General features: G+C 38.6%; 1 protein-coding gene across 1 annotated transcript in view; it reads left to right on the top strand.

Moving 5' to 3' along the window:
* Positions 1–23,077, top strand: part of foxo3b (forkhead box O3b) — a 42,131-nt gene extending 19,054 nt beyond the window's left edge. Inside the window, exons 3-4 of the mRNA XM_032585876.1 lie at positions 16,047–17,496; positions 19,691–23,077. Coding sequence (XP_032441767.1) covers positions 16,047–17,480 — 1,434 coding nt within the window. The 3' untranslated portion in view covers positions 17,481–17,496; positions 19,691–23,077. The remainder of the gene's footprint in view (positions 1–16,046; positions 17,497–19,690) is intronic.
* The last annotated feature ends 2,688 nt before the right edge of the window (positions 23,078–25,765 follow it).

Genomic DNA, 25,765 nt, shown 5'->3' with positions numbered 1-25,765 from the left:
ATTCAGGTCTTTTTGAAAAATGGATTTTTCAATTCAACCATAGAATTGGTTAGCCTAACATACCTTAGCATAGTTAGCTTGTCTTACCATCAAATATTGTTGATTTATTAAAAATGTTGCAGATTTTCAAATGGCTGCGGGAAATGTTTTTGTTGTTTTTCCCTTCTTTGACACATATTTGGACATTCTGGTCTGTATTTGCAAAAAAAAAAAAAAAGTCCCATAGATTTTGTCTGTGCTTTTGCATTACATATTACATGCCTTTTTCATGGGATCCTTAAAACCAGACCATATACAGAAAGACACGGGTATAGACACGCTACTTAAGCACATAATAAAGTATATTTAGTGTAAAGGTGCCTTAATATGGTAGAATGGTAGAAATTACTCAAGACTTTTTAGCAGGGAGCAAGACACACACATTAAAACCTGTTTAACTGCTTTGAGTTGGAAAGAGCCACCTCAGCTCTTTCTCTCATCCTATGACTAAGCAGGACAGCAAACACCAACACTTCCCTTTTTATTTTGCTTATTTCGGTCAGTTTGACAACACGTGCCACACCATAAGTGGTGGCATGTGGGGAGGTCAGTATGTTAGTTAAACAGGTTAAAGTTGCAACTTTGATTTTGTTGAAATGTTTTTTCAAAGTTTCAAATGTTTTGAGAAATTTACTATTGTCCTTATTTTCTTGCATCTCCTTATTTTGCTTTGTCTTGTAATTTTTTCTGACCCTATGTGGATTTGTTACATGACTAGGATTCAGCAGCAACTGTCAAAGCTTTACCAGTCTGTGTTAATGGCCTGTTTAGTACTTTTTTCGGTTACGGTTTCACACACAATGTGATGTGTGAGCACGTGTGGGTTTCTTCGCTACCAGCATGTGGAGGGTGTGGTGTTGATCCACTCAGAAAAGGCCTATACAGCTCAAATCCAGTCATTGCATATTTTTTCTGTCATTTCTCTTTTTCTGCTATTTTTTTCCTGTATATACCACAAGGCTTTCTCTCATGAGTTCCAAAGGACTATCAGACACACCCTTTTCAAAAGCACTCAGCCCTGTCAACCTGAGGTGCGTACATGTTCTTGTTTGTGTGAAAGCGAACATTTGAGGACTTTCTACCTTTTCTGTCTCCACTGAGAAAGGAACGTGTAGGAGGAATAATATAAAGAGATGGAAGGAGAAGAGTTGGGAGGAGGAGGGGTAGATTGCTGCTCAACAGTACAAACTGGGAGAAGAAGCCAGAGAGTAGAGTTCTGGCCTGCAGCCAGCTAGTGCCACCATGCAGCTTTTGTGTCGAGGTTTGACTTCGAAAGGACCTTTCAGAGAGAGGAGAAACAGAAGTGGGAGATGACAGAAATATTCAGAAACTGGGTATGATGGAGTCTTCGGAGGAGAAAAGGCATGACGAACCTAAAGAGGGAACGTGCTGAGAGACTGAGAAACTAATTAGATGGGAAAGATGAGGGTATAAATTAAAGTTTATCACTCTCTCGTCACATTTTTTGACATTTTAACCTCAAACTTTGTGTGGATTTTGTGATGTCATGGCATCAAAAAATTGTGCATAGTTTTGGACAGCAAAAGTGATACAAGTTTTAGGCCGGACATTATTGTAAATGTATAACTTATCTTTAAATTTGGGAACAATACCGCTCTTCCACCACTGAAAAACTTGGTCCAGCTCTGCTCTTATGGTTTATGAGTTGTAATGATTGTAGAAAACCCAAATGTAACTCAGCATTTGCATACTCTTTAAACGGCATTAAAGAATGGAGCAAACTCCCAGAAAGTCGTAAACTTTCCGCTGACCTGAAGGAGTTTTCTTGTAGTGTCAGGAAAGTGCTATTAGAAAACCAGCAGGATCAGCACTGAAAATTGAAACTGTAATTATGGCAATTAGAACTGTTTTTATTGTGGTAACTTTATAGGACTCAGAAGAATGATTGTAAACAGGGTATGTGTGAACACTGATTGTATGTTGTTTGATTTTAGACTGTAGAATAGTAGTGTCTGAAGTGTTTTGGCTGATGCAGTCCCCCATACTTGTTGCTACCTGGGAGTCGGATTAAATCTTCTCTCTACACATAGAAGAAAATGTCATCCATGGAAAAAAGATTTCCTGAAAGATCCTCCAATAGGTATGAAAAATCTAAGCTAAGTGCAAAGTTTGGGACAGAACAAAATCAGAGCGTTTTTATGATTTGTTCTCATGTTACATTTGGACACATTAGAACACGTGATGCCCAAAAACACTGAATCCTGGACGAAAACCTGTTAAAGTCATTAAATGATTCGAATTTGAGATGAAGGTCTGTTTTGGTCACAATAAACACGTTGAAGTTTGAGATTTTAACATGCTAGAAAGACACTAAATCAGCCTTTTCAAATGACCCTGTTCACCTCCCTTTTTGTGTCATTTTGGACGTGACCAAAACATGGCAGTGGATGTGAGAATTTCCTGCCTGATCTTTGAGCCACGCTAAGTATGTTAGTGTGTGTATTGTCATGTATGAAGCGTAGAGTTTAAGCTGTGAGTGCCTCAGAGAGCCAGGACAAAGAGATGGATGAAGGGCCTCTGGTGAACCCGTTGAACCCTCTCTGCTTTGGGGTAACTCGGTGCAAAGATGCCAATGTTTGCACCCCCCAGTAACCCATCCATAGGAGTGGAATATTTAAGTTCATGTCCCTCAAAATGAATCCTGAGACTTATAACAATATAACAATATACAGTATGCTCAGACTGTGCTAATGAAATTCCTCCAGAGTGACCATAGTAATGAAGTTCACATCAAAGAGCATGGACGTTAGATGAAGCCAGGCGTTGTAAAAATAACAATACTGTCCAGAGTTTGAAGATAAATTATGAGTTTAATTCACTTCATGAAAGCAACAACATACTTGGTGGTAATGATTTACAGAGTTTACATTCCTCAAAGAATGGAATAGTACAGAAAATATGGTTAGCGTTGCTTGGGCCTTTTGCCTAAAATAACATATTTTCATCCTTCTTAGCATGTTACTAATCTACCGTAAACATTTAGGTTTTAAGCCAGACAAATTGCATAAAAGTGTAGATTTTATCTTAAATACTAAAAACACTTGAACGGCTTAAGATTAAAGAAAATGGGTCAAGACGGGGATAGAAGCCATCACAAAAAATTCTGGTATGTACTGCTCAGCACACTGTGCAGCAGTTGTGGGTTACAGTCTCTGTTTAGAGTTCATGTCCTGTTTCAGCAAACCACAAACACAGATTACAGCGGGGGTTTAGTTTCAGTCAATTCGGCTGATTTATTACTTCACAATTTGTTTGTTTTTTTTAAAAATCCTTGTATGTTTTAATTTATGTAAAACCCTGTAAGTGACCCCTCAGAAATAAAATCAATTAACTATTAGGAAATTGAAACAGAAACTTTGAGAGTAGGCTTTAATAACAGAAATATCCACGCTTATCTTCTCTTTTCAAGGAGTGAGTAGGATATGCAGATTTGAGCTGACGGAGCAGCATCGAGTTTGGCATCATCATCTCCTCCAGAAGTGATTAATGAGCTTAACAGAAGCACGCTTCTCTCACATAAATAGACGTGGGTAAACCTAATGTTTGCTTGTCACGTACACACCCACGTCCAAGCCTGCACAATGCACACACAGTATGTATCCTGCTTTAATTGTGTTGGACACACTCATACATGAACTTAAACAATCCAGCAAAGTGGGTCATGGGGTCATGGAACAAAAGCAGGGCTTCCAGACACCAGGATTTCAAAGGGACCCTTTGACATTGGGTTTAGAGGAAGTGAGGAAATCATAAGAAACGAAAGGGGAGGCTGTAAGTTGGAGTGTTGTCATTTGAAAAAGAGAAACAGCTTTTTTATCACAATCATTTTTATGGTGAAGTCTTTTTTGTGTGTGTTTGGCGAGTTTGCACGTTCACCTTGCAAGTTTAAAGGTTGAATTTGCAGGGACGGTCTGGGCAAAAAATAGAGGAGAACATATAAAGCTGAGGCAAGCTACTGCTTTCCTTCCTCTGGTCTTGAAACAGGAAGTCACGTGTTTCCTCATGAGGGTTCAGCCTTTAGGGGCTTAAGAGAAGTTCCATGTTGCTGGTGGGGACTCTTTACATGTGCTTTTAGTGTGTTTGCAAAGGTTAGAATCTCCCCTTTGTCCTAAAACACACATGGAAGGCTTACTCAAAACAAAGGACAACGTGCATGAGCAAAAGCATGTCAAAGACCTTCAGTGTGTTTGTGCTTCCCTTTCTCCAGCTGCTCAGCTGGTGTGCAGGCAGGCAGACAGAGGGCCGGCAGTCCTGCAAGTGCTGACATCAGCAAAGGAGGAGAGACAAAAACAGGAGCATATAGGGGGAAAATGCACATGCACTCAGATAGAAAAACTTTCTAATGCTAGGATGATGAGTAGATTAGGTTGACTAATACTCCTCTTACAAGTTCCTTCAGTCTCAGAGTAAATTTATTCACTCTATTAATCTCTGTTTCTACATTACCTGAACAATAAAGGAAATTTTAAGAAGAGGGGGTTCAAATTTTCATAGCTGATAATGTTGATGTATTCTGAGATTTCCAAATTAATATTTTCTGTCACTCTAGCCACTTAATATTTTCAATTTCCTTACTATTGTCCTCAGTTTTGGCAAATTATTATCTGATCTCGCTTCATTCCGTCACAATGCACAAGGTTGAAATGAATATAGAGAAGAAATGTATTTTTAGGACAGTTAAGTCAATTTAAAATGGACTTAGACCAGATAGGATCAATGATCAATTTTAATTTTTTAAGACACGTGGTGGTATCATGCTATGGGTATGCTTTTCATCAGCAGGGGCAGTGCAGATGGAAGGAACTAGACACAGGACAATCACTGCAGAAAACTTAGAGGCTGCAAAAGATTTAAGGCTGGAGCCACAGTTCACTTCATAGCAAAATAACAGCCCTAAGTTCACAACAAGAGCTATAATGAAATAGTTTAGATCAAACCATAATTTTTAAGACTTCTCGGTCACAATCTGGGCCTGAATTCAGAATTTGTGGCAAGACTTGAATGAAACTGACCTATACCGCAAAAGGGAAAAGTTTGAGACAAAGTGTAAAAAAGTTCAATGAGCCTTAATACTTATGCAAGATGTATCTTCAGTAACTTTTATAGCAACAACTTGTTATTTTATAAGGATCTTAATCTCAAAAAACCACTGCATAAATAGTCTTTTTTACAGTTCTAAAACCATCTGCAACCTGTAAAACTTGTGTAGAGATGGCGTGTGAGCTGGTGTGTGCACTGTATCTGTTTTTAGCATCATGAGCATCACAAGCCCCCTGAATAGTAGTGGTGCCTCAACATTAATTTGCACCAGATGTGAAAGTCCACTATTGCACCAGAACTCGACACGCATGCAAGCAGAAATTGGCATGTGACCAGATCCGAGACTGGAGTTACTCCTTTAGTTGGTTAACATGTTGGCCAACATGTTAACTATGCAATTACATGCATAATCTATCCCCAGGAGAATTCAGCTCACCTTCAGAGGACTGAATTTAAAGTTTTAGAGGTTATTAAACTGCTAACGTCAACAGACAGGAAGCCACCCACACTAAGTCTCATAGGCATGGCTGCAGTCGAGCCCTGAGGTATCATGAGCGGTGTGTGTTGTGGAAACACTGGTTCAAAGACGCAGCAGATGTCAGTGTCAAAAACACCCGCTCACACAAAGTGGAGGGAGGGTCAGAGACTTGGAAAAAGCAAGAATCTCCTGAAATTTTGATCCCAAAAAGAATCCAGTTCATGTCATCCTCATGGTCAGTGCACATTCACCAAAAAGGCTTCATTACAAGAAGCACTCGTCACTTTGGGACAGCACAGGACATCCCTGCTGGGTTTTATCAGTCCCAGTTCCAGGACACCGTGTCCTCAGGCTACGGAGCAACTGAGCCTGCCAAGAACATAGACAGACACACATAAACACACACACACAAGCACGCAAGCAACAGAAAGCCCTCAGTAAAGACAAAAGCGACTTCTCCACCAAGAGGGAAAAACAGCTTGGCAAGGGAATCGAAAAGCAGCACGCTGCAAGAATCCTCTCATTTTTGTGAATTTAAAGAGTTGGAGCTGCACCACACCCAAACATTGTCCATTCAAATAAACTTGGTTTGTCGGACCACCTGCCACAGAGTATTAAAAATTCAAAGAAGCTAACTTAGAAACAGATTCTGAGAACCAAGATAAAACTTATGGTTTGATACACTGTATTTCATAAAAAATGTGGGGTAGCTCTATTTTACAGTATAACTACTGTTCACAAAGCGACTGCAATAAAAGCTCGTTAAGAAGTTGCGTATTCTATGACTACAATGTAAATATGAGTTTTTTTTAAGTCAGCGGGTGACTTTATTTTTCTGTTATACCATCAGTTTCAATGGAAATTAGACTAACCTTCAATGATATTTGAATCATATTATGGAAGACAAGCTGCATCCTCATCTGCCAGGGAGGCAGCTTGCTGACAGAGTGACTGTGCAAGGAATGTGGCGTGCTAGGACATGGAGGCTGGGCAGCTGAGCCGTTAGATGGGAATAATTAGAGCTGACCTACATGGACCAACTACAGAATTGTTATGCATCTAAAAGAGGAGATTACGATGTTGTGTTTTTCTTTTTTACCATCTTAATACCACTATCTTTGGGCCTGTATAAAACTGGTTGCCATAGAGACTGAATACAAGCCAGAGAAGATATAGTGCTGACCAAGCTTGTCACAGCTTGCACTGTGTGCTGCTTGCACTAGATAGAAGATACTTGACAAGGGCCACCCTCCCCACAAGTATGTTTGGTCTGCTGTACCTTATTTTCATTGACCTGCATAGTTTGGATTGGTATAGTTCTGTCACTATTTTGTCTGTTCCCATACAACCAACCCACACTGCACTATTCCTGGGCCCCCTTCAGTTGTAGGTCTATCGTACAATGGTACGGTACGGTTAGGGTGGAACTACTTGCGTCACACAATACAGTCCATTGAATGTGGGACAGAAAGATGTCACTGCTTGGGGCAAGCATGAGACTTGGTAATGCATGTCACATGCATTACTATTTGGGCTGAACCCCAGGGCTGGAATGGGGCAAATTATCCATTGTCATCCAAGAAGCCTTGGAAACAAAGGCTCAAAGAGAAAGATTGCTTAATGAATAAAATATCTTGCTTTTATAAATTTGAACTTATGAGAACAAATGACAAATGAGACCCTCACATTAAAAGCAATTTGGCAAAAAAAAAAAAAGATGGAAATTGGAGGTGACAGAGAAGGACAAGAAGTAGAGGGAAAGAGAATACTCTGAATATTAGGACTAGCGGGGTACCTACATGATTAATTACAACTCTGTATGATAGAAACAGCATGGAGGAGTGACAGGATGATGTGGGGATGCCAGAATCATTTATGATTATCAGTTGGCAACTGTTGTTATTCCTCTAGGACGATTTCCTGCAGGTAACATGTAATTCGTTTGGGAAATGAGTCTAATATCTATCTGAAGACCCCCAGATAAGATCAATGAAATGGAGCTATGAAGCAGGGAGATTTGTTTTTGGCATCCAGCCATCTGCAGTTACATTTAGAAAAAAACTTTTACATCTTATCAGTTTACACAATATATATATCTAATCATCCTCTATTTGAAGGAGTCCATCTTACTAACTCTTCCTTGTTTAATGCATATCACAAAATCAAACAGGATGGAATCACAGCTTGCATAATTATCAGAAAATCTGACTGAAAAGATAGCTTTGTGCAACAACTTATGACCTGCACAGCTGTTGTCTGCAGTGAACTTCTTATTAATGAGGATTAATATTGGTGATAATAGCAGTTTTCAGGGAATTGATGGTTATTTCTTTCTCTAACAATTTCCTGTTGAAATGTCTTTCTCAAGTGAGTGAGCAAGTGAGTGAGAGTTTCCCACATAAAGCATAATGTTACATCAACTCTTTTTACTATTATTATTTTTATGACTCAGCTTTTCATTGACTCATCAAAGCAGTTTTGTTCAAATGTATCTGCTCTCTTAAGCAGATACTTCTCTCCTCAGTATTTGCTTTTTTGCTTGCAATCTGTATTTTACATCACAGCGTAGGAATTTTAACTTCAGTAAATTTTTTTTTATTAACTGCACTGAAGTGTTTATGAGCATGAACCGCCTGTTAAAGGTTTTCGCTCCAACACATTTGTCTCCATTTGTGGAAAACGGAGACAAATGGTGCATAGGGATGCACCAGTAAGAAAATTTGGGCCAATAACCGATATTTATCAATATTACAACCACATCACTGACTTCACCATTCTTATACTTTTTCAATTAATAATGCATGATGTAACTTCTATTAAAAAAATGTTTTATACATATTTGTTAAAACTATCAGTATATCATGACAGTATAATATGAGACAGATGATTTGTGAAAAGATCAAGCTTCTCCTCTTCGTCTTTGTGCTATCGAGTAACACTCGCAATGGCATGATTGACAGCACTAAGACCCACCTCCTGCTTCTGATTGGTTGCTTCTAGTTAGCACTGGAAGCAGTGGGAGAAGGCAGAGGATTTTATTTATATTTTTTTTACAGATTATCTGTCTCCTACAGTCAGAATGTAGTGACAGTTTCAACAAATATGCAAAAAAATATATATATTTTAAAATCTTGCATACTGTAGCTTTAAACTCTCCACAATCAACAAACACCGCATGACCGACTTCTTCCACTCCCAACCAAGAAGCGAATGTATACAAGATGGATATAAATATCGTTGTTATACCCATTTTATTTATCTGATCTGATACCGATGGTAGTGCCGATATATTGTGCATCCCTAATAGTTCAGTTTTTAGTTTGAAGGCAATCCAGAGTCTTAGAAGTAGCATTCTAACCCTTTCTATATCAACAGATTTTGGTGAATTTGTTTATTATCTGTTTCTGAATTACCTTAGACAGGGGATAATTTTTTACATCTTTTAGCCTACTTCATGTTGTGAGACAGGTTCTATTTATGAGCTCTTAGAAACCGAGGCTGGGGTATGATTTAGCTGCACAAAAATTTAAGTTAATTGCAGCTAATTTTAATTTAATAGCGGGGATATATGTTTTACATAGAGTCAGGTTGGTTGGATAGCAATTTGTCCTTAATAAATAAAGTCACAATTGTAAAGCTGCTTTTTACAAAGATCATCTTTGTCTAATATCAACATTTATTTGACCATGTGAAACCTTCCAGTGTGACAAAAAAGCAGAAACAAAAGGAATTTGCAACAGGAAACAACACAGCTTTTGCAATAAGTTTGACAAATAAACACAAACACACGTTTGCACTTGATGTTTGTGTACATGCTGCAGCCCTGATTAAAACACACTGACCTAGTGAAGCTACGCGAGGGTAACATGACTAGCAGGCTTTTTGAATGACCTGCAACGATTGGCTGTTAGATGTGGGATGGGTTAGCCAACTCCCCCAACACCGAGCCAGCCTATTGGAGAAAATACAGGAGTGTACGAGGCGTTCTTTGAGCATGTGGCCGTACACAATAGAGTCCACACAAAATACAGGAACAGGCAGAGAGAAGTGGGAGAAAGGTAAAAGAGGCAGCAGATTTGTTTGGATTTAAAGGACCCAGTACTGTTGACTGTGACCAGGCCTCCTTTAAGATCTGAATTTGTTTACAAAAATTAAGCCGCATGAATATAAACAGATGAAGGTGTAACCGAAGTCCTTCTGGCAACTTCCAGATCCCCATTCAGCTCATACACATAAACACAAGTTGGAGGGAGAGCAAGAGAGAAAGACACCGATCTGCTGGCTGGGAAAAGGCGCTCATGATTGAAGAGAATGGAATGTTCTGTCTGCAGTCCAGAGCTTCAAGCAGCTGGAACCTGGACCCAGTGTGTGTTTGTGTGACTCGGTGAGTGTGTGTGTGTATGCAGGGTCACAGTATAAATAACCTTCCCCTCTCTGCAGCGTTAGCACAGATTTGCCAGGCGGTTTATTTATAAAACCGGCTTATACGTGTCAAAGACCTGCGTGTTGTCTACACCTCTGCCTCAGGCCATAATTATGCTAGCTTCTAGGTGCTTATGAGCAACCCCAAATTCAAGGAAATCTAACATTTACATTTTTACTCCACCCCATTTTTCAAATCCTGGAAAATGTATTATTATTTTACATTGTACATGAGGTAACATTTTTATGAAACACCAACCATTTTCCTTCACAAGTTTATGAGAGTGAGGCCTTTTAATGGACTTTGGAGAGCAAGCATAATAATTTTGTGTTATGTTATTCAGAAATAACATAAGACATATACTGAGTTCAACTTTTAAAATTTGGGTTCTTTTTCTTTATTTTAAAGTGCAATTCTTTGTGTCCAAGCTTTACATATGTTTAAGTTGACTTACTTTTGAGTAGGTATGTAAGGCGATGCCACATCAGAGTATATGTTTTGCCCTTTGTTGGTCCTTTTTATCTAAAACCACTTAGTGAAATTCTGTTAAAAAGAAGCAGAGAGGTATGTAAACAACAAACAAATGAGAAAATGGAAAGCATAAAAAACACTACAACATAACGACTTCCAAAGCAGGTTAGAAACTAATTGTTGTTGATCAGAAAAATACAGACTAAAAACTATTACTGTTTCTTTAATTGAATCTATTAAAAATGAACAAATTACACTGTTAAATACTTTTGTAGCTCCAACAAAGTTAGCTGAAATCTTGACATACAGTAGATAATCAACTGAAGCATGGTGCATTATTCAGAATGCAGGAGTGTTGTTCTTTATTGTAGATAGTTTTTTAGGCAGGAAATATCTTTTTTGCTTCATTGTTAACAGACTGCATAAGGACAGAACAGAAAATCAGAGGAAAGATAGTCTAAGTCTATAGAAATACCTATTGAAAGACTTTCTAGAAAACTCAGAGTATTTCTACATAATGTTTGTGTCTCTTTTTAATGCTTCTGAGAAACCTTGTTTTTATTCGCAGTCATTTGCCCCTCCATCCCGTGTTAAATCATGACTGACATTGTGCTAAATGTCCGCTTGACCCCAGCAGCAAGCAGTCACTGTTGACATTAGACTCAGATTAGTGCTGGTTTACATAATGGCTGAAAAAGTGGGGTCATGTTTGGCCAAGAATCAAGCACAGACACATGCACAGTGTGCATGTGGGTGGTTATGTACACCACCGGGCTCAGGCCACAGAGTTTGTCCTTTCAAAGCAGTGAAAACAGAATTAAAAGAGGTTAAGGTGTAATGTAAAAGATTGGTTCTGCAAGATTAGAGCACTTTAACCTTTCACCTGGTCCTGTTTTAGGCGATATCACGCTGATTAAAATTCCAAGAAAGAGCTAGCAGCACTTTCTTGGAATATAAATGAATGAATACATGTATTTTTCATCAGTTTCCAGCAGTAACTTTGGAGCATCAGGTAAAGGGAGGTGCGCATTTTACAAAGAGAACATAGAACCTTGTAAAGTGGCCTAGTTCATATATGTGAGTTCAGATATGTGCTGTAGCTGGGTGATGAAATACACATGCAACACCACGGACACCCGCCCTTTTCTGTACTGCCTGGCTACATCAGCCAATTTCACTCCACCAATCACCACTGCTTGAGCTGGGATGGATACAACCAATTAGAAAGAGCACTAAGAATCATCTGGACCAATCAGAGAATGCAGCTTGAGAACTACCTTTAGGAGGTTCATTACATTTACAGCACAAGCTTTCCTTAGACATGGGCTTAATTCTCCAGGAGGTCTTATAATTCATTTGAAATGGTTTATTGAAAACATCCAAAGAGAGATTTACATAATCTGAGATATGAGTTCATTACACACCCTAATAAAAATCAGAGGTCACAGAAAAAGGGAGGGAAATGGATTCCTTGCGTGGTTGCTGACAGTGATTAATTGTTCCCACATGTTGCTGACTGACAAAAAGTCCTCTGTTCCCCTGAGCTTAGCCTGCAGCTGGTGGACACACACACAGACACACATTGCTATCTCACAAAGCAAGTTCAGCTCTATCAGGACTCCCAGCTTTTAAAAATGTTATGTAATATTCATAAGTAAAAAATAACATGGGGGGAAAAAAACCCTGATATAGAATAAAAAAAACAATTAACAGCTGATTACTACAATACAAACATCCCTCCAGCAGTCAGTGCCGACTAGGTTGCTAAAAGGATTGCTATGATGAAAACATTTGCACTTTGCAGTAAAGGCATGGATAGGGGATATTTTATGCTAGTAAAACATTATTTCATTGTTTTCTCTGTGCTTTCCTAAACCTGTTCCAGTAAGTTTTGGCTGTAAATTGTGTTTGTGTGTTATTTAGCTCCTGTGGTTGCTCAGTAGGAGCTATGAATCAGAGCTGCTGTCTCAGTGTGCTGTTTTTTATTAATGGGCTTTGGGAATACCCAGGAGGAGCTAGAGTAATAAAAATACTGTACCCTGTTCACTGTGATGTACCATGAGCACACCAATCACCATTCAGAGTTTTATTCAGAAAGAAAAAGCAAAACAAAAATTTTTGTTCATTGAAAGACAAAACAAATTCACTAAATATGTGATGTGTATTTTTGAGTTGTATATCAGAGATAATAAGCATAAGGTTTTTGCAATATGAGTATGTAGGAGGATATGCAGCTTTCAGTGTTACTGTACTCATTGCTGATATTTCCACCTCTTTATCTTGCATTTATCATCTTCTCACCTCCTCTTTCAATTAGTCACCCTTTCTCTCACTTGGCACCAGATCTCCAGTTTTATACTGTCACTGTTCATGTTGGTTGTTGTTTTTTATTGCCACTCACTCCATCACACTCTGTCCTGAAACATTCTATTTGACATTTCAATGAAATATGTGGTCACAAAGAGAAACATAAGATCAGCACCTTTGTTGGAAAGAGGCAGTGAGAAGGAATAAAGGGATGCAGAATGAAGAGATTGGCAGGTGAAAGCTTGAAACATTGTTGCATTTATTCCTCTTTTTTCCTCTTAAAATATCTGTTTAGATCTTTCTGGTGGCTGGAAACATTTAGTCACAATGTGTGTCAATTCAATGTGTGTTTTAAAAAGCTTGGTAATGAAGCAGCTTTGCGTCACTCCTCTGGAGATGCTTTCAGAGGACAAACACGAGTCCCTCTGGTATTTCCTTCTTCGCTTACCTCATTGCACAAAATAGACACCCACACACTTGGGAAACGTGCATTCATCCACATAAGCCATTCATGATTTCGTACACAAGTTTAATGATTTGACAATACGCAACGCTGTTCACCGAGATGTCCTGTGTGAATAAGGAGCATTAGTTCCGAAACACTGGACACATCTACTTTGCAAAGAGTCAAAAGTTCAGGTTCGTCTGCCAGCGTAGCATTCAGAAATGTAACCTAAACCCTTTGCACTCTGAATAAACTGCTTTTGACCGGAATAACAGCCCAGACCATCGTTCATAAACTCTTGCCTAGAAAGTTGGGATTGCTTTATGGAAAACAACGTTGGTATTCCCACAAAAAACTTTGAAAACAGCTCAGGCTTGTGCTGGTTTGAGCCCAGAAATCTGCTCTGTGTTCAGGAATAAAAATATACATAAGAAGAAAACCAAAGTGGAAAAAAAAAACTGGCTTGCATGTTGTGGATGGTGGTTGAGTTGTTTATATGGGAGGATACAGCATAGCCCCAGAATCCCTCTGGGCCTATAAGAGCTATGTGTTTGTGAAACAACAGAAAGTGAGGAAGAGGGAGAGGGAACGGAAAGAAAGGAGATGGGGTTCAAGGAAAGGAATTCAAAGAGGCTCAGAGTTGGTTGTGATATTTAGGAAAAGCGTGTAAAAACACATCTACAAACATTTACGGACCTGGAAGTTGGAGTTTATGGTTATGCAGTCACAGTTTCTGTTTCATAATTTTACTGTCTTGCACGCTATGTATCGGTTTCTTCTCAGAAACCAGATGGCTGCTAGTGTTTGTGTGGGAGTTTGCATGTGAGGGAAGGGCAGTCCAGATGGACCTGTGCTTGAGTGTAATAGATCAAATCAAATGTAGCTAGAATGTCAAACACTAAATAATTGCCTGACTGGACCTAAACATTGTTATAGCCTTTAATTTGCTTTGAACCTAAAACTACTGAAAGCTACTTGTGATGTAAATTTGTTTCACACAAGGTTCTTACAAAGTTTGGAAAAGTCTGGATTTTGATTGAAGTATTCTCAGGTTTGGATTAGCATGGAGATAGAATAGAGCCTTTAGTCTTATCAGTATTTCTAAGTAAAAGTAGGAAATCTCTCAAATTTGGACATCAGAAAAGTGCAGGAAGTCCTGTGCACAAATGGAAACGCTAACAGAAAATACCACTTGAAAGATAAAGCAAAGAATCAAACATATGTTATGAAGTTGGTAAACAGTTATGCCAATAGTTTTAATTATTTTTCAATAGTCTGTTTAATGTGTTTGTACAAACTGATCAGAACTTAACACATGTTGGAGAAGTGCTAAAAGCAACACTGGCAGAAAGGCTGATGGCAACTTTCCCACAGAAACAAAGATGGTCATTTACAATGATGTCAATGTCAAGTATGAACAAATGTCCAGCTGAACACTGTGTGTAAACATTGTCAACAGTAGAAGCATTTTATGTATCCATATATCTGTACCTTATGAATGAAACTGTTGATCATTAACAAGGTCTGTCATGTGCACCAAATCCTTCACAATGAGGCTTTTGGGCTTTCACAAGAAATCATAGTTTCTGAGCACACACCAGCTGAAATTCACACCCAAACTCCCATGATCTCACAAACAGAAGCTCTTTGTATGTGTCATTCATAATCCAAGAGACGATCAATTATAGTCTCTCTTTTCTGCTATAGCAACAGTACAATGCTACAGCAGGAACAATGCGGGCAGCAGTGCAGTGAATCACTCCACATTAATGTGAGCTTGTGTGTATTTGACGAGCATCTGAAACAATAAGCTTTTGGGTTTGCTTGTATGTTTAGTCATGCTGAGGGAGTGTGTGTGCATGTGGAGGTGCACAGGGGTGTACGTGTGTGTGTGTTTGTAGGTGTTGGGGGATGGGTTATGGATCTGTGTTCTTAAATGTAATGTGAGCTATTCATTAAAAGTTATGTGGGCAAAGACTGGAAAAAAACAATCAATACTGTGAAGAGGGGTGTAAACATACATCCAGGTCACAAGATGAGACAAGATTTTATCAATATGTTCGCAAACACAAAATAATAATTTAACAAATTATTGATTAATGAAATAAAGAGTCAATAAAGAATAGCAAAGTCTAGTGCAGGTTTGTATATTGCACACATCTCTTATTCTAAGAAGGTTCTAACACCAATAAAGATTTCAAAATGTCACACCGTGTTTGAAAAATCTTAATTTAAGGTCAAATTATTCACTTCAGGTTTCATCTGTTTATTTTAGACTTTGCCCTAGAGATCATCAAATGCCATCTGAATCATTACAACACTGCAAAATAGCACTTTAATTTTAGACGAAGATTTCCAAAGCATCTGTTGCATCGTCAGCACCTCGCTTGTTTCCCTCTCTGTCACTCTGTCAACATTTCCTTTTTATACCTAGTATTGAAAATTTTGCCAGAAATAATTTAGGTACTGGAGACACAGCCAGACAAGAAGTCCTTATTTCTCAATTCTTTCAACACAACAAGGCAGCAATCCAAGAACTACTTCCTTTTAAACCTCAAAATAAGAGTCTCAAATATACTGTATGTGCAGGGGTCAAGTCTAAAACACTCACCTTCAATCCAAAACTCATAATAGTTTATGTTTATTTAGTCAAGTGACTGAATAACACTTTTCAAGGAGATATTATTTTGAAATAGCATGGTGTCTTAACATCATGATATCTTGTGCCAATTCTAATAATGATGGTTAAAGTTTGACTATTTGTTTTATGAAAGGTTGCCTCACTTTTCTTATTAAAATCTCTTTGTTTGTTTTTGTTCCAGAACTCCATCCGGCACAACCTCTCTCTCCACAGTCGTTTCATCCGTGTCCAGAATGAAGGGACAGGAAAGAGTTCGTGGTGGATGATCAACCCAGAGGGAGGAAAAGGAGGCAAGGCTCCACGGCGCCGGGCCGTCTCCATGGATAACAGCAACAAGTACACCAAGTCTGCTCGTGGCCGTGCTGCTGCTAAGAAGAAGGCGGCCCTGCAGGCTGTGGCTGCTGCAGCTGGGGAAGGCGGTGGAGACAGTCCTACAGGTCCCTCTAAGTGGCCGGGAAGCCCGACGTCACGCAGCAGTGAGGAGCTGGATGCTTGGACAGACTTCCGCTCCCGAACAAACTCTAATGCCAGCACGCTCAGCGGCCGCCTCTCGCCAATTTTAGCAAATCCTGAGCTAGACGAGGTGCCTGACGATGAGCCTCCTCTCTCGCCAATGATCTACTCCAGTCCTGGCAGGGCGTTGTCTCCAGGAAACACCAATGGGAAGGCTGTGCCCACTGAGCTGCCTCGTCTGGCAGATCTGGCAAATACAATGAATCTAAATGATGGAATCACACAAGATCTGATGGATGATTTTCTGGATAACATCAAGCTTGTACCAACCACCTGCAGCCAAACCATGCAGAATGGTTCCTCAGGGTTTAGTTTTGGGTCCAAACCCAACGGGATAGGGTCACCTTCTTCCACTTCATCTCCATCCTCTAACTCCTCTAATGGAGGAGGTAATAGCTACAGTAACTCCATCTTTAGCCCTTACACAGCAGGCTCCTCCCTACGTCCATCTCCCATGCAAACCATCCAGGAGAATAAGCAAACTTCATTTTCCACAACTGGCATGTCTCACTTTGGCAGCCATACACTACAAGATCTTCTTAACTCTGACAGCCACAATCATAGTGATGTCATGATGACCCAGTCGGACCCCTTAATGTCACAGGCCAGTGCTGTTGCCATCATTTCCCAGAACTCTCGTCGAAATGTTATGGTCCGTAATGATCCTGTTATGACTTTTGGGACCACTGGTGGACTCCAGAGTAGCCATAGGGAGATGCTCCAAACTAACAACCACAACCAGAGTACCGTGAGGTCTTTGAACGGAGATCTGAACCTTGCCAACGAGGCAAACACTTTGGCTAATGTCAAACAGCAACTTCTACTGTCACCAATTGGTGGAAATGGAACATCCTCCATGCAAATTGACACCTCCATCTTTCTAAATGGTACAGCAAGCAGCAGCGGCGGGTGTCAGGACCGCTTCCCAACAGACCTGGACCTGGACATGTTCAACAGTGGCAGCTTGGATTGTGACATGGAGTCCATCATTAGGAATGATCTGATGGATGCTGATGGTCTGGATTTTAATTTTGAGTCACTGGCCAACATGAATGGAGTCAGCAACTTCACAAGCACCAAGCACAGCTGGGTGCCTGGTTGAGACAGAAGAAGAGAAGGTGAGTCTGTCTGAGGTTTGGTTTGTATGGAAATAAACCACGTTTGCTTATAAAAAAAAAAAAAAGATATAGCTGAAGCATAAAGCACACTTTCTGTGTTTTTAAGTTTAAATCCATGTAGAGTGAACTGCTCTGACCTATTTATTCTCATACAAAATCACAACAGGCCAGCCTTCAGAAAGTAATCTAACATGTCATTGGGGAAAGTAACCCTTTTTTATTTGTCAGAGGGCTTTGCATGTAAAATAATTTGAATATATTTCTAATTCTGTAATAATTTGACGTTGTACCTGTGTTGTGTCAACAACTTAGTAATGTTTCTGTGGAAAGTCAACTTTAGCAAACAGGAAAGCTAGCTTTTACAGTTTTAGAGCTTCTGCTCCACCATAATTTTCAGCTTCGATTGTGGCTCACCACAAGTGCTGTGAAGAGGAGCATTGCAAACAGGTGCTTCATCAAGTTTGAAGCAGGGGTTTTTTGCAGCTGGGTGACATTTTTTGTGACCCAAAACCAAAATGCTTCCCTTTAACTCTCCTGTTATGTTCGTTTCTGAGGTACAGCTATAATGCTCGTGGGTCAATTTGACCCAGGGAGTCTTTAATCATTCAAAAGTGTCAATAACCAAAAAATTCCTCCAAAACATTTTTGTATCTGATTATTAACTCCAATACTAACCATTTCAATCAATATTTGTGCAATGATATGTTTTTATTTCTCACAAATAAAGGATCAATAACAACAATTTACTCATTTGGACATAAAAATGGAATTTAAATTTTTTATGTCCACTGAAAAAAACCTACAAACAAAAAAACAATAATTTTCTTGAAATTGATCTTTTGTAATTGTTTTTATATTACATTTTGATCTTTATAATTGAACTTGAGACACATACAGTATATTGTTCCGGGTCAAATTGACCCGGTGATTAAAATCAAGACAAATGAGTCAGGCAGAGAGTATTTATGTTTTCCCTCCACCTCTGCCAAGTGTCCACTCAGAGTGGGTGGAGTTTATCCACAGAAACAGAAAATGTTCCCGTCAAAAGTTGTAGGAACACCTGCTTTCTCGCAGTTTCCTAGTGAAGTAAAGAGAGTAGTGAGTTACATGGACTTGTGTGTGTAGGGGTGTGTTGGTGTGTGTAGGGGGGGGTGGGTGTGTGTGTGTGTGTGGGTGTGTGCGTGTGTGTGTGTGTGGTGAAATATGGTTCATAGCTGCAAGGAAACATGTAGAATTGGAAATTTTTAAAAATCTTTTTTAACCTTCAACTTGACTGCTGGGTCAAATTGACCCGAACAGTATCTATGTAAAAAGTAGATACGGGGGGTTGCAAATGTGTAAAATGAATAAATTTTCAATTTATATGTAGAGTATTAAGACAAATAGAAAAGGTTTCATGCAAAAAAAAATACTTCCAACTATTTAAAAAAAAAAAATTAACTTCAAAACAGGTCAATTTGACACGCAACACAACAGGAGGGTTCAAATTCTGTTCCTGCACTTTGCTCCCACAACCCGAGATTAAAGGGAAAATTCAGAGTTTTTGAAGTCAGTCTTTTTAAAGTGATCATCAGTAGTCTGTATCTAACCTTCAGTCAATGGCATTCATTCTCATTCTGGAGTTTTAAAGATGTTTTAATGGATGCTCGTAGCTAGAGTGAGTGGTTCAAGTAGGTAAAAATAGATTTCATTTTTAAGGTCAAAAATGTCCATACCAGATTGAGCATAATTTTCTAAATCTATAACCCAGTGTCGTATCTGCAGTGGAAATGTTATTTATAACCCAGTATTTGATCAGGGTCCTATTTTATATTAATTCCTGATTCTAATACACTTCTGTTGTTGTATTCTTAAGTCTGACATGTTTTGAAAGATCAGGCTGTCCTGGAGAAATTGTTAATCCAGACTCTGTTGGGTTATTGAACATAAAATCTTTCCAGGTTGCAAAATGATATTGTAAAGTTGAGAAAGAAAAGTAATTGAATGAATGAACTTCAGTATTAACGGTAAAATTTTTCAAAATTATCCAACGGCTGAGAACGGCATCAGAACCGTGTGGCAGTTTTAAAAGCACTAGCTTGCAGATGCAAATTTTATTTTGAAATTTAGCTGATTGATCTTTTTCTAATTGAAATACGTGACTTTATGCAACAATATTGAAGGCATAATGACTTTGTTATCTTTATCTCTGCAGGTCTGACTTACATGGTGCAAGAGGAGATCAGACAGAACCTCCCCTTTTTGCCAAACCAGCCATCAGCACAATGTAAAATACAAACCCTGTGTTTACAGATGCAGACTTCCTCTCACGAGCTTTACCTTCGCTCCCACACTGGTGAAGCATGACTGACTGACTTTAAAGATGCTGCACATCAGCCCACAAATCCTCCTGTGAAAGAAAAAAGCATTGTAAAAAAACACAATCATAACAAGCTTACTAAAAAACATGAAGTTATGCAATTTTCCTTTGGCGTCCAGTCAGCAGACACTGCTTTTCAGAATTATCTTCAGGTGGAATTAAAGGACTAAAGGTTAGGTGAAGACATAAGAGATCACGGTGCAGTTGTTCCCACTAAAGACAAAAAAATAAGTCAAGACAGGACGTGGGATGTTTTACGTTTTAAAAAATTCATCTATTCTTAGTTATTTTATCTGTTCACTGTTTGTTTTTTTTTTTGGTGTTATTCTGTTTTATCAAAGATGTTTCTGGATCGATCATGTTTGTATAAAAAAAAAACACAGTTGGTGTGTTGGTGAAATGAAGAGAATTGGAGGGACTTGCTGAGTGGTTGTGCACACACCTTTTTGAAGGCACTCACACAGACAAACTGACACTTTGCGAAGACCTCAGAAACCTTCGAAGTTGAAATTCCTTAAAGTTTTTGCCATGCACTTACTGTTTTTGCTTGAATTTAAATAACTTTAGCATAATAATCAGCTAAAACTTGCATCATATGTTTCATCCTGTGTACACCAAAGTGTACATAAAGAAGGAGAAAAGTTGTTGTAATAGCTTCTGGGGAGCTCTGTTGGGCTAGTTTATTGCACCCCAAGATGTAGCCAAAAGTTGTGAACATTTCCACACCACTATAGGTGCTATATGAACAGTGTTGAATCCTGTCCTGAGAGGAAAATGCGCCTGTTGTTTTACCTGCTTTTTGATTGGTTCTACTTTATCCTCGACTGGCGGGATCCCAGAGCTGCAGCCACATGTAGCGCAGCCAGAACGAAAATCACAGAAAGATTTTTTTTTTTTTTTAGACTCATTCCTCTAGAAACCACTTGGTTCTTGAGTAAAAAAGACAATAAGCTATTTCTGTATATTGCCAAATTCACTTGAAACAAACAGTAGGGTATGCTGGCAGCCAAATCGCACGTGCACACACACTCACACACATATATATTTTACATATACAGAAAAATCTATAAGCAGGGATCTGTGTTAAAGCTCTTCTCATCAAGCAGATTGCAGGGCTGGTTATGCATACACACAATCACTCAGGGGGGAAAGGGAGGCTTTCCAGTCACATTGTAATGGTATTACTTTTAAAATTTCTTGATAATAAAACCTAATACTCTGTGCTTGTGAACTTGTAACCTGTGAACTTTTGGTCGTTGAGATGAAGCGTAGAAGGGAGGATAAATGTCAGGATTATTAAGTCACGCATGTCTTGTTATTTTATCCTTACTTTTTGTTTGTTCTTTGCAGTTTTTCCTCCTCCTGTTGAACTCATAGACACACACACACACACCTCCTTATGGACACGCCTGGTGCTCCTGCAGGTGATTTCTTGTATCTCCCGACTTACGTGTCAATTTCGTGTGTGCGTTTATTTACCGTGTCGATTTCAGTTGGATTATTCTCACAAGGATGTGTAATATCTCGTGGTGCATACAGCACTGTTGGACTGTATGCATGTACGTCTTTATGCATCATGGGTTGTGTGACAAATGCATATAATACTCGCTGTTTTGTCCTTATATACTCATTTTAGTACTTGATCCTTGGGTTTTTGTGATACCTCTGTAGTTGAAGAAACATGGAACAACGTTACGCGCCGGATAAGTGGGAGCACTGTTACCAGCGATTTAACTGTTGAACCTTTTTCTTTTTCTTTCTTTAAATGGTCGGAAGCGCCATTGTTGTAGCATCTGGAACCGTGATACCCCTTTCCTGTTTCGGGGTAGTGACATGAAGTGTATTCCTTGCTGTGTATAATAGTGTACAGATTTGTGTATATCATTTTGAAGCAGACGTGTCGGTGTGCATGGTTGGCTAAAAGAGCGGCTGTGCAATCTGAGGTTTTAGTGCATGGTTTAGCTTGACCCTTCCAGATGTTCCGTCCCTTTAAGAATCATAATCCGCCGTTGAATCCTATGTTTTTGCACCCAAACACACTTTCTGTGGCATAAAAATTAAGACTTACCTAGGAACCCTTGCCATCATCTTATCATTTAATATGTTTATAGCTAAGGTTGCTCTCTTAAAGTGTACACTCCCCTGTTAGACTGGCAAGTTTTTGTGATGTAAAAAATTACACCATGATAAATCATTTCTAAACCTTTTCCACATATAATGTGATATTCATTCAGATTAGAAGCTACAATAACCCAGTGACATAAACAAATATTTTTGCTAAAACTTGATTCCACAACATTTATCTAATGTGTATTGGAAAATGTCTATAAAATCTCTCTGGTCTCCTGTCTTCAATAGTAATTTTTCATTTGAATTGCACAGGAAACATGGGACATTATATATATAGAAATAAGTTACATGATTTTTAAAGGCCCAGTTTATTTATATCACAAAACACTGATGTATCACACCACTTCTGACAGCCACTGTACATGCATATACTCTTACATGCATGTCCAGGATGAGCCTCCCTGGATATTTCTTGTTAACATCCTGCCTTGTGCTCACACTTGCCAGCTCTTTAGAGCTTTATTGTACTAAAAGATGGAATACTTTTAGTACATTAAAAGTATTCCATCTTTAATGTAACACTACCATTTGTCTTTGCAGGGAGAAAGTAGATCGCCGGCTAATTATTCAAAATTCATCTGCACAGATTGACACTGACAAGGTAGATCTTGGGAACGCTCTAATCCTTTCTTGTGTAAAGATAGGTTATTGATCCCAGATTAACTGCAACTCTCAATCCAGAACAAGGTGTTCCTGATATTTTTTTTACAGTGGAGCTGTAAAATTTACAGCTCCACTGTAAAAAAAATATCACACAGTTGTTTGATTCATTCAAGTGCAGTGTTCAGTTTGCATAATAATGTCACATCATCTGCTGGAATAAAACTAATATGGCACAATATTACCACTAGATACCTTAACGACCTCGAACATCAAACAAGTCATCAAATATATTCATCATTGTCTCTTAGTAAGAAGCCCAGGACAGCTTCTTGTTTTCACACACACCTCTGAATTTTGCCCTTTATTAATATTGCTTCTTCTCAACTCAATGTTAGTGGCTATTTTACCTGTGTATCCCCCTTTTTTTTAATTGTAATCTAGTTTGTATAAGAAATGGTGCGCATGTAAATAAAGCTTGGTGAGGCTCCACTGGTGTGTTCTTGTCCTTTGTTTATTTTTCTAAAATGGCACCTCCCAGTTTCAGTGCACTCATCATTGGCATGCATGTAGTATAAACTTTGGAGTTTTTATGATTTATTTTACAAAATTTCTTTTTCCAATGGAAGTATAAGTCATAATGTTTTGCCAAAATGGTGTACATGTACACATTTAAATGTTGTGTATTTTTACATCTGTTTTGCAAAATATATAGTTACACATTTAATTAGTAATAAGCTCAATTACATAAACATTCAGTAGTATTGCTATTCAGCTGATTAACGTCAAATGCATATCCAGACACATCTTTTGACTTTATTTTTTGATGAAGTCAAAAGATGACTTTATCAGACTTTTGTGAAGCTTTAAAAGAAAAGATCTCTTAATTTGATCACTAACTAATCTAAGGGTAAAAGGAGAGCGGGTTTGACGTTCTTTGTTCCACATTTGTTTTTTTTCCAGATCAGGAGCCATTAGGATCAGCCTGTGTTACTTTTAGGAAGTAGGAGGAGGCAATAAGTTGTGTCCAGTGCAGGCTGGATGAGTTCAGTCCAAGTAGGACTTTGCGTTAGTATAACAACAGGTCAAAGGAAAGGTTATGCGTAATGACAGGGAAACAGTCTCTCTGGAGTTTGCTCTAAAACATTATTTCTTGAGATTGATTACAGCCACAGAAACATGCAATGCTGATGAAAACAAAATGAAGGATTTTCAAACAGGTGATCAGACTTCAAAACTTCACTTCATAGGTCTCTCTTACTTTAGGAAATCGTAGTCAGAGATGAGGAGAGATGTAAGGAGGTCAGATTAACCCTTAGATGACATCACTCTCTAAGCTTTATTAACAACAAGGCTTTTTTCCACACATAGCTTCAGGAAGTCCTGAAAATGATAATGGCAATAAGGATAACAAAATCCTCCTCTTCCTCATCATTATGATAAAACATAATAATTTTCCACCATATAAGGACATATTTCTTGATTTAATCTGTTTAATCTTCAAACAAACTCCAACTACAGACACATTGAAACTCAGTCTCCAGGCTTGGCTCAACCTGAATGATGATCATTTCATTCTGATTTACACTAAACTAGGGAATGACCATTTGACCCTCAGATCCATCTCCTCAGTCTGAAACGGATCTGAGGAACATTTTAACCCGACGTTCAACTGGGAGATGTTGAAGGGGTTCTCTGCCTGCAGCCCACTTAAATTCAGAGTACTCTCCATTCCTTTGCCATCTGTCAGCCCATGGCATTCTAACTGATATGTTTTGTTTCGATATTATGTTTTAAGTTCCAGTTTAAGTTCCAGCAGTTAAAATTAGTTTCCCTTGTGAGCTTTACCTGTTGAATGCCAAATATGTCTTCTGTTCTGGTATCTTATTAATTTGATTTTGAAGTAATTATCTGGCAATTGTCTGGCAATGAGTAATGTCTGGTTCTTGCATATTCTAATAAATATTCTAATTAACTTACAAAGGGACTGGTTGTACAGGCATGTATTTTGATATGAGCTGTAGCAAAAGCCTGCACAAAGCATCTTGCAGTCTGTTTTGTGGGTTATCTTCTTTACCAGACCTGTGAATGTTAGCGGTTACTCTGATGTTTTCCACTTGTAGACTATTTTTCATACGTGTGAAATTCTCTTTTAATTTTACAAAGGTTATCACTCTCAGTACAACAGACATATAATGTCTCTGAGTGTGATTCTCACCATTTTACTCAGCAATAGTGCCCGTGTTTAGTCTTTAAATATTGTTAAAACTGATATTAAATGTCAATTTGTTTCCTTCATAATTTCCTTACAGATCTACACTTTTGAGCTAATTCTGACTCAGTGTGGATAAGGTGCACAATAAATTAAAACTGGTGCGCTCAGTTGTTTGTTGAATATTACCCTGAAAGAGGAATTATTAAAAAATCATCAAAAGCTTGGATTTATCCAGTTAGTTATGCCCCTGATGAGTGCATGTAAACTTCTTGAAAGCACTGTAGGTACAAGAAGTACTGACATTTCACAAGTGCCGCAGGAAAAAGATATTCCCATGTCATTTTTAAATGTATTTTTTTTTATCTCTTACATGTCTTACATGAGGAACATAAATCCTCTCCTGTGTCAGTATGGGGAGATCAACACAGCTAAAGAACTTCATGTTCTCTTCAAGTTCCTGGAAGTATTCTTGCACAATGTTTGTTTTGTATGAGGCTGCCTTAAGTGAGAGCAGACACACAGCAATCTTCTGATACCTGACACTGGGCTGGGTACTTTTCCTGCTTTGTTGCAAAACATACAAGGAAGGCGAGGGGGAGGGAAGGCGGCCAGAGACGAAGTGTTGCATGTCTGAAATGTCCCTCCATGCTTCCACACCAGACATCAACACAAATCGCATGCTCTGGCAGTCTTATCCCAGCAACCCCCGTTCTCCTTCTCGCTTTTCATCCAAAAGGTCAAAAGGCCATATTTACCGACAATCAGAGGTCAAGTGTTGTATCAGAAACAGATCATGGCAGATTACTAGCTAAATTTAATCAAGTAAATATGTATTAAGACTATTTTTCAGGGGATTTTATAAGAACAAAAATGGCTTTTATCTTGAAAAAAAATCTCTTTCATCTTCAAAGGCATTAATATGAGAAATGCTAAATTGAGTTCTGGTTTTGGTGTAGTGGATGTTC

Source organism: Xiphophorus hellerii, chromosome 15 (assembly GCF_003331165.1).
Source record: "Xiphophorus hellerii strain 12219 chromosome 15, Xiphophorus_hellerii-4.1, whole genome shotgun sequence".
Lineage (NCBI taxonomy): Eukaryota > Metazoa > Chordata > Actinopteri > Cyprinodontiformes > Poeciliidae > Xiphophorus > Xiphophorus hellerii.
The sequence above is the reverse complement of the archived record's forward strand: the minus strand, read 5'-3'. Positions and strand labels throughout refer to the sequence as shown.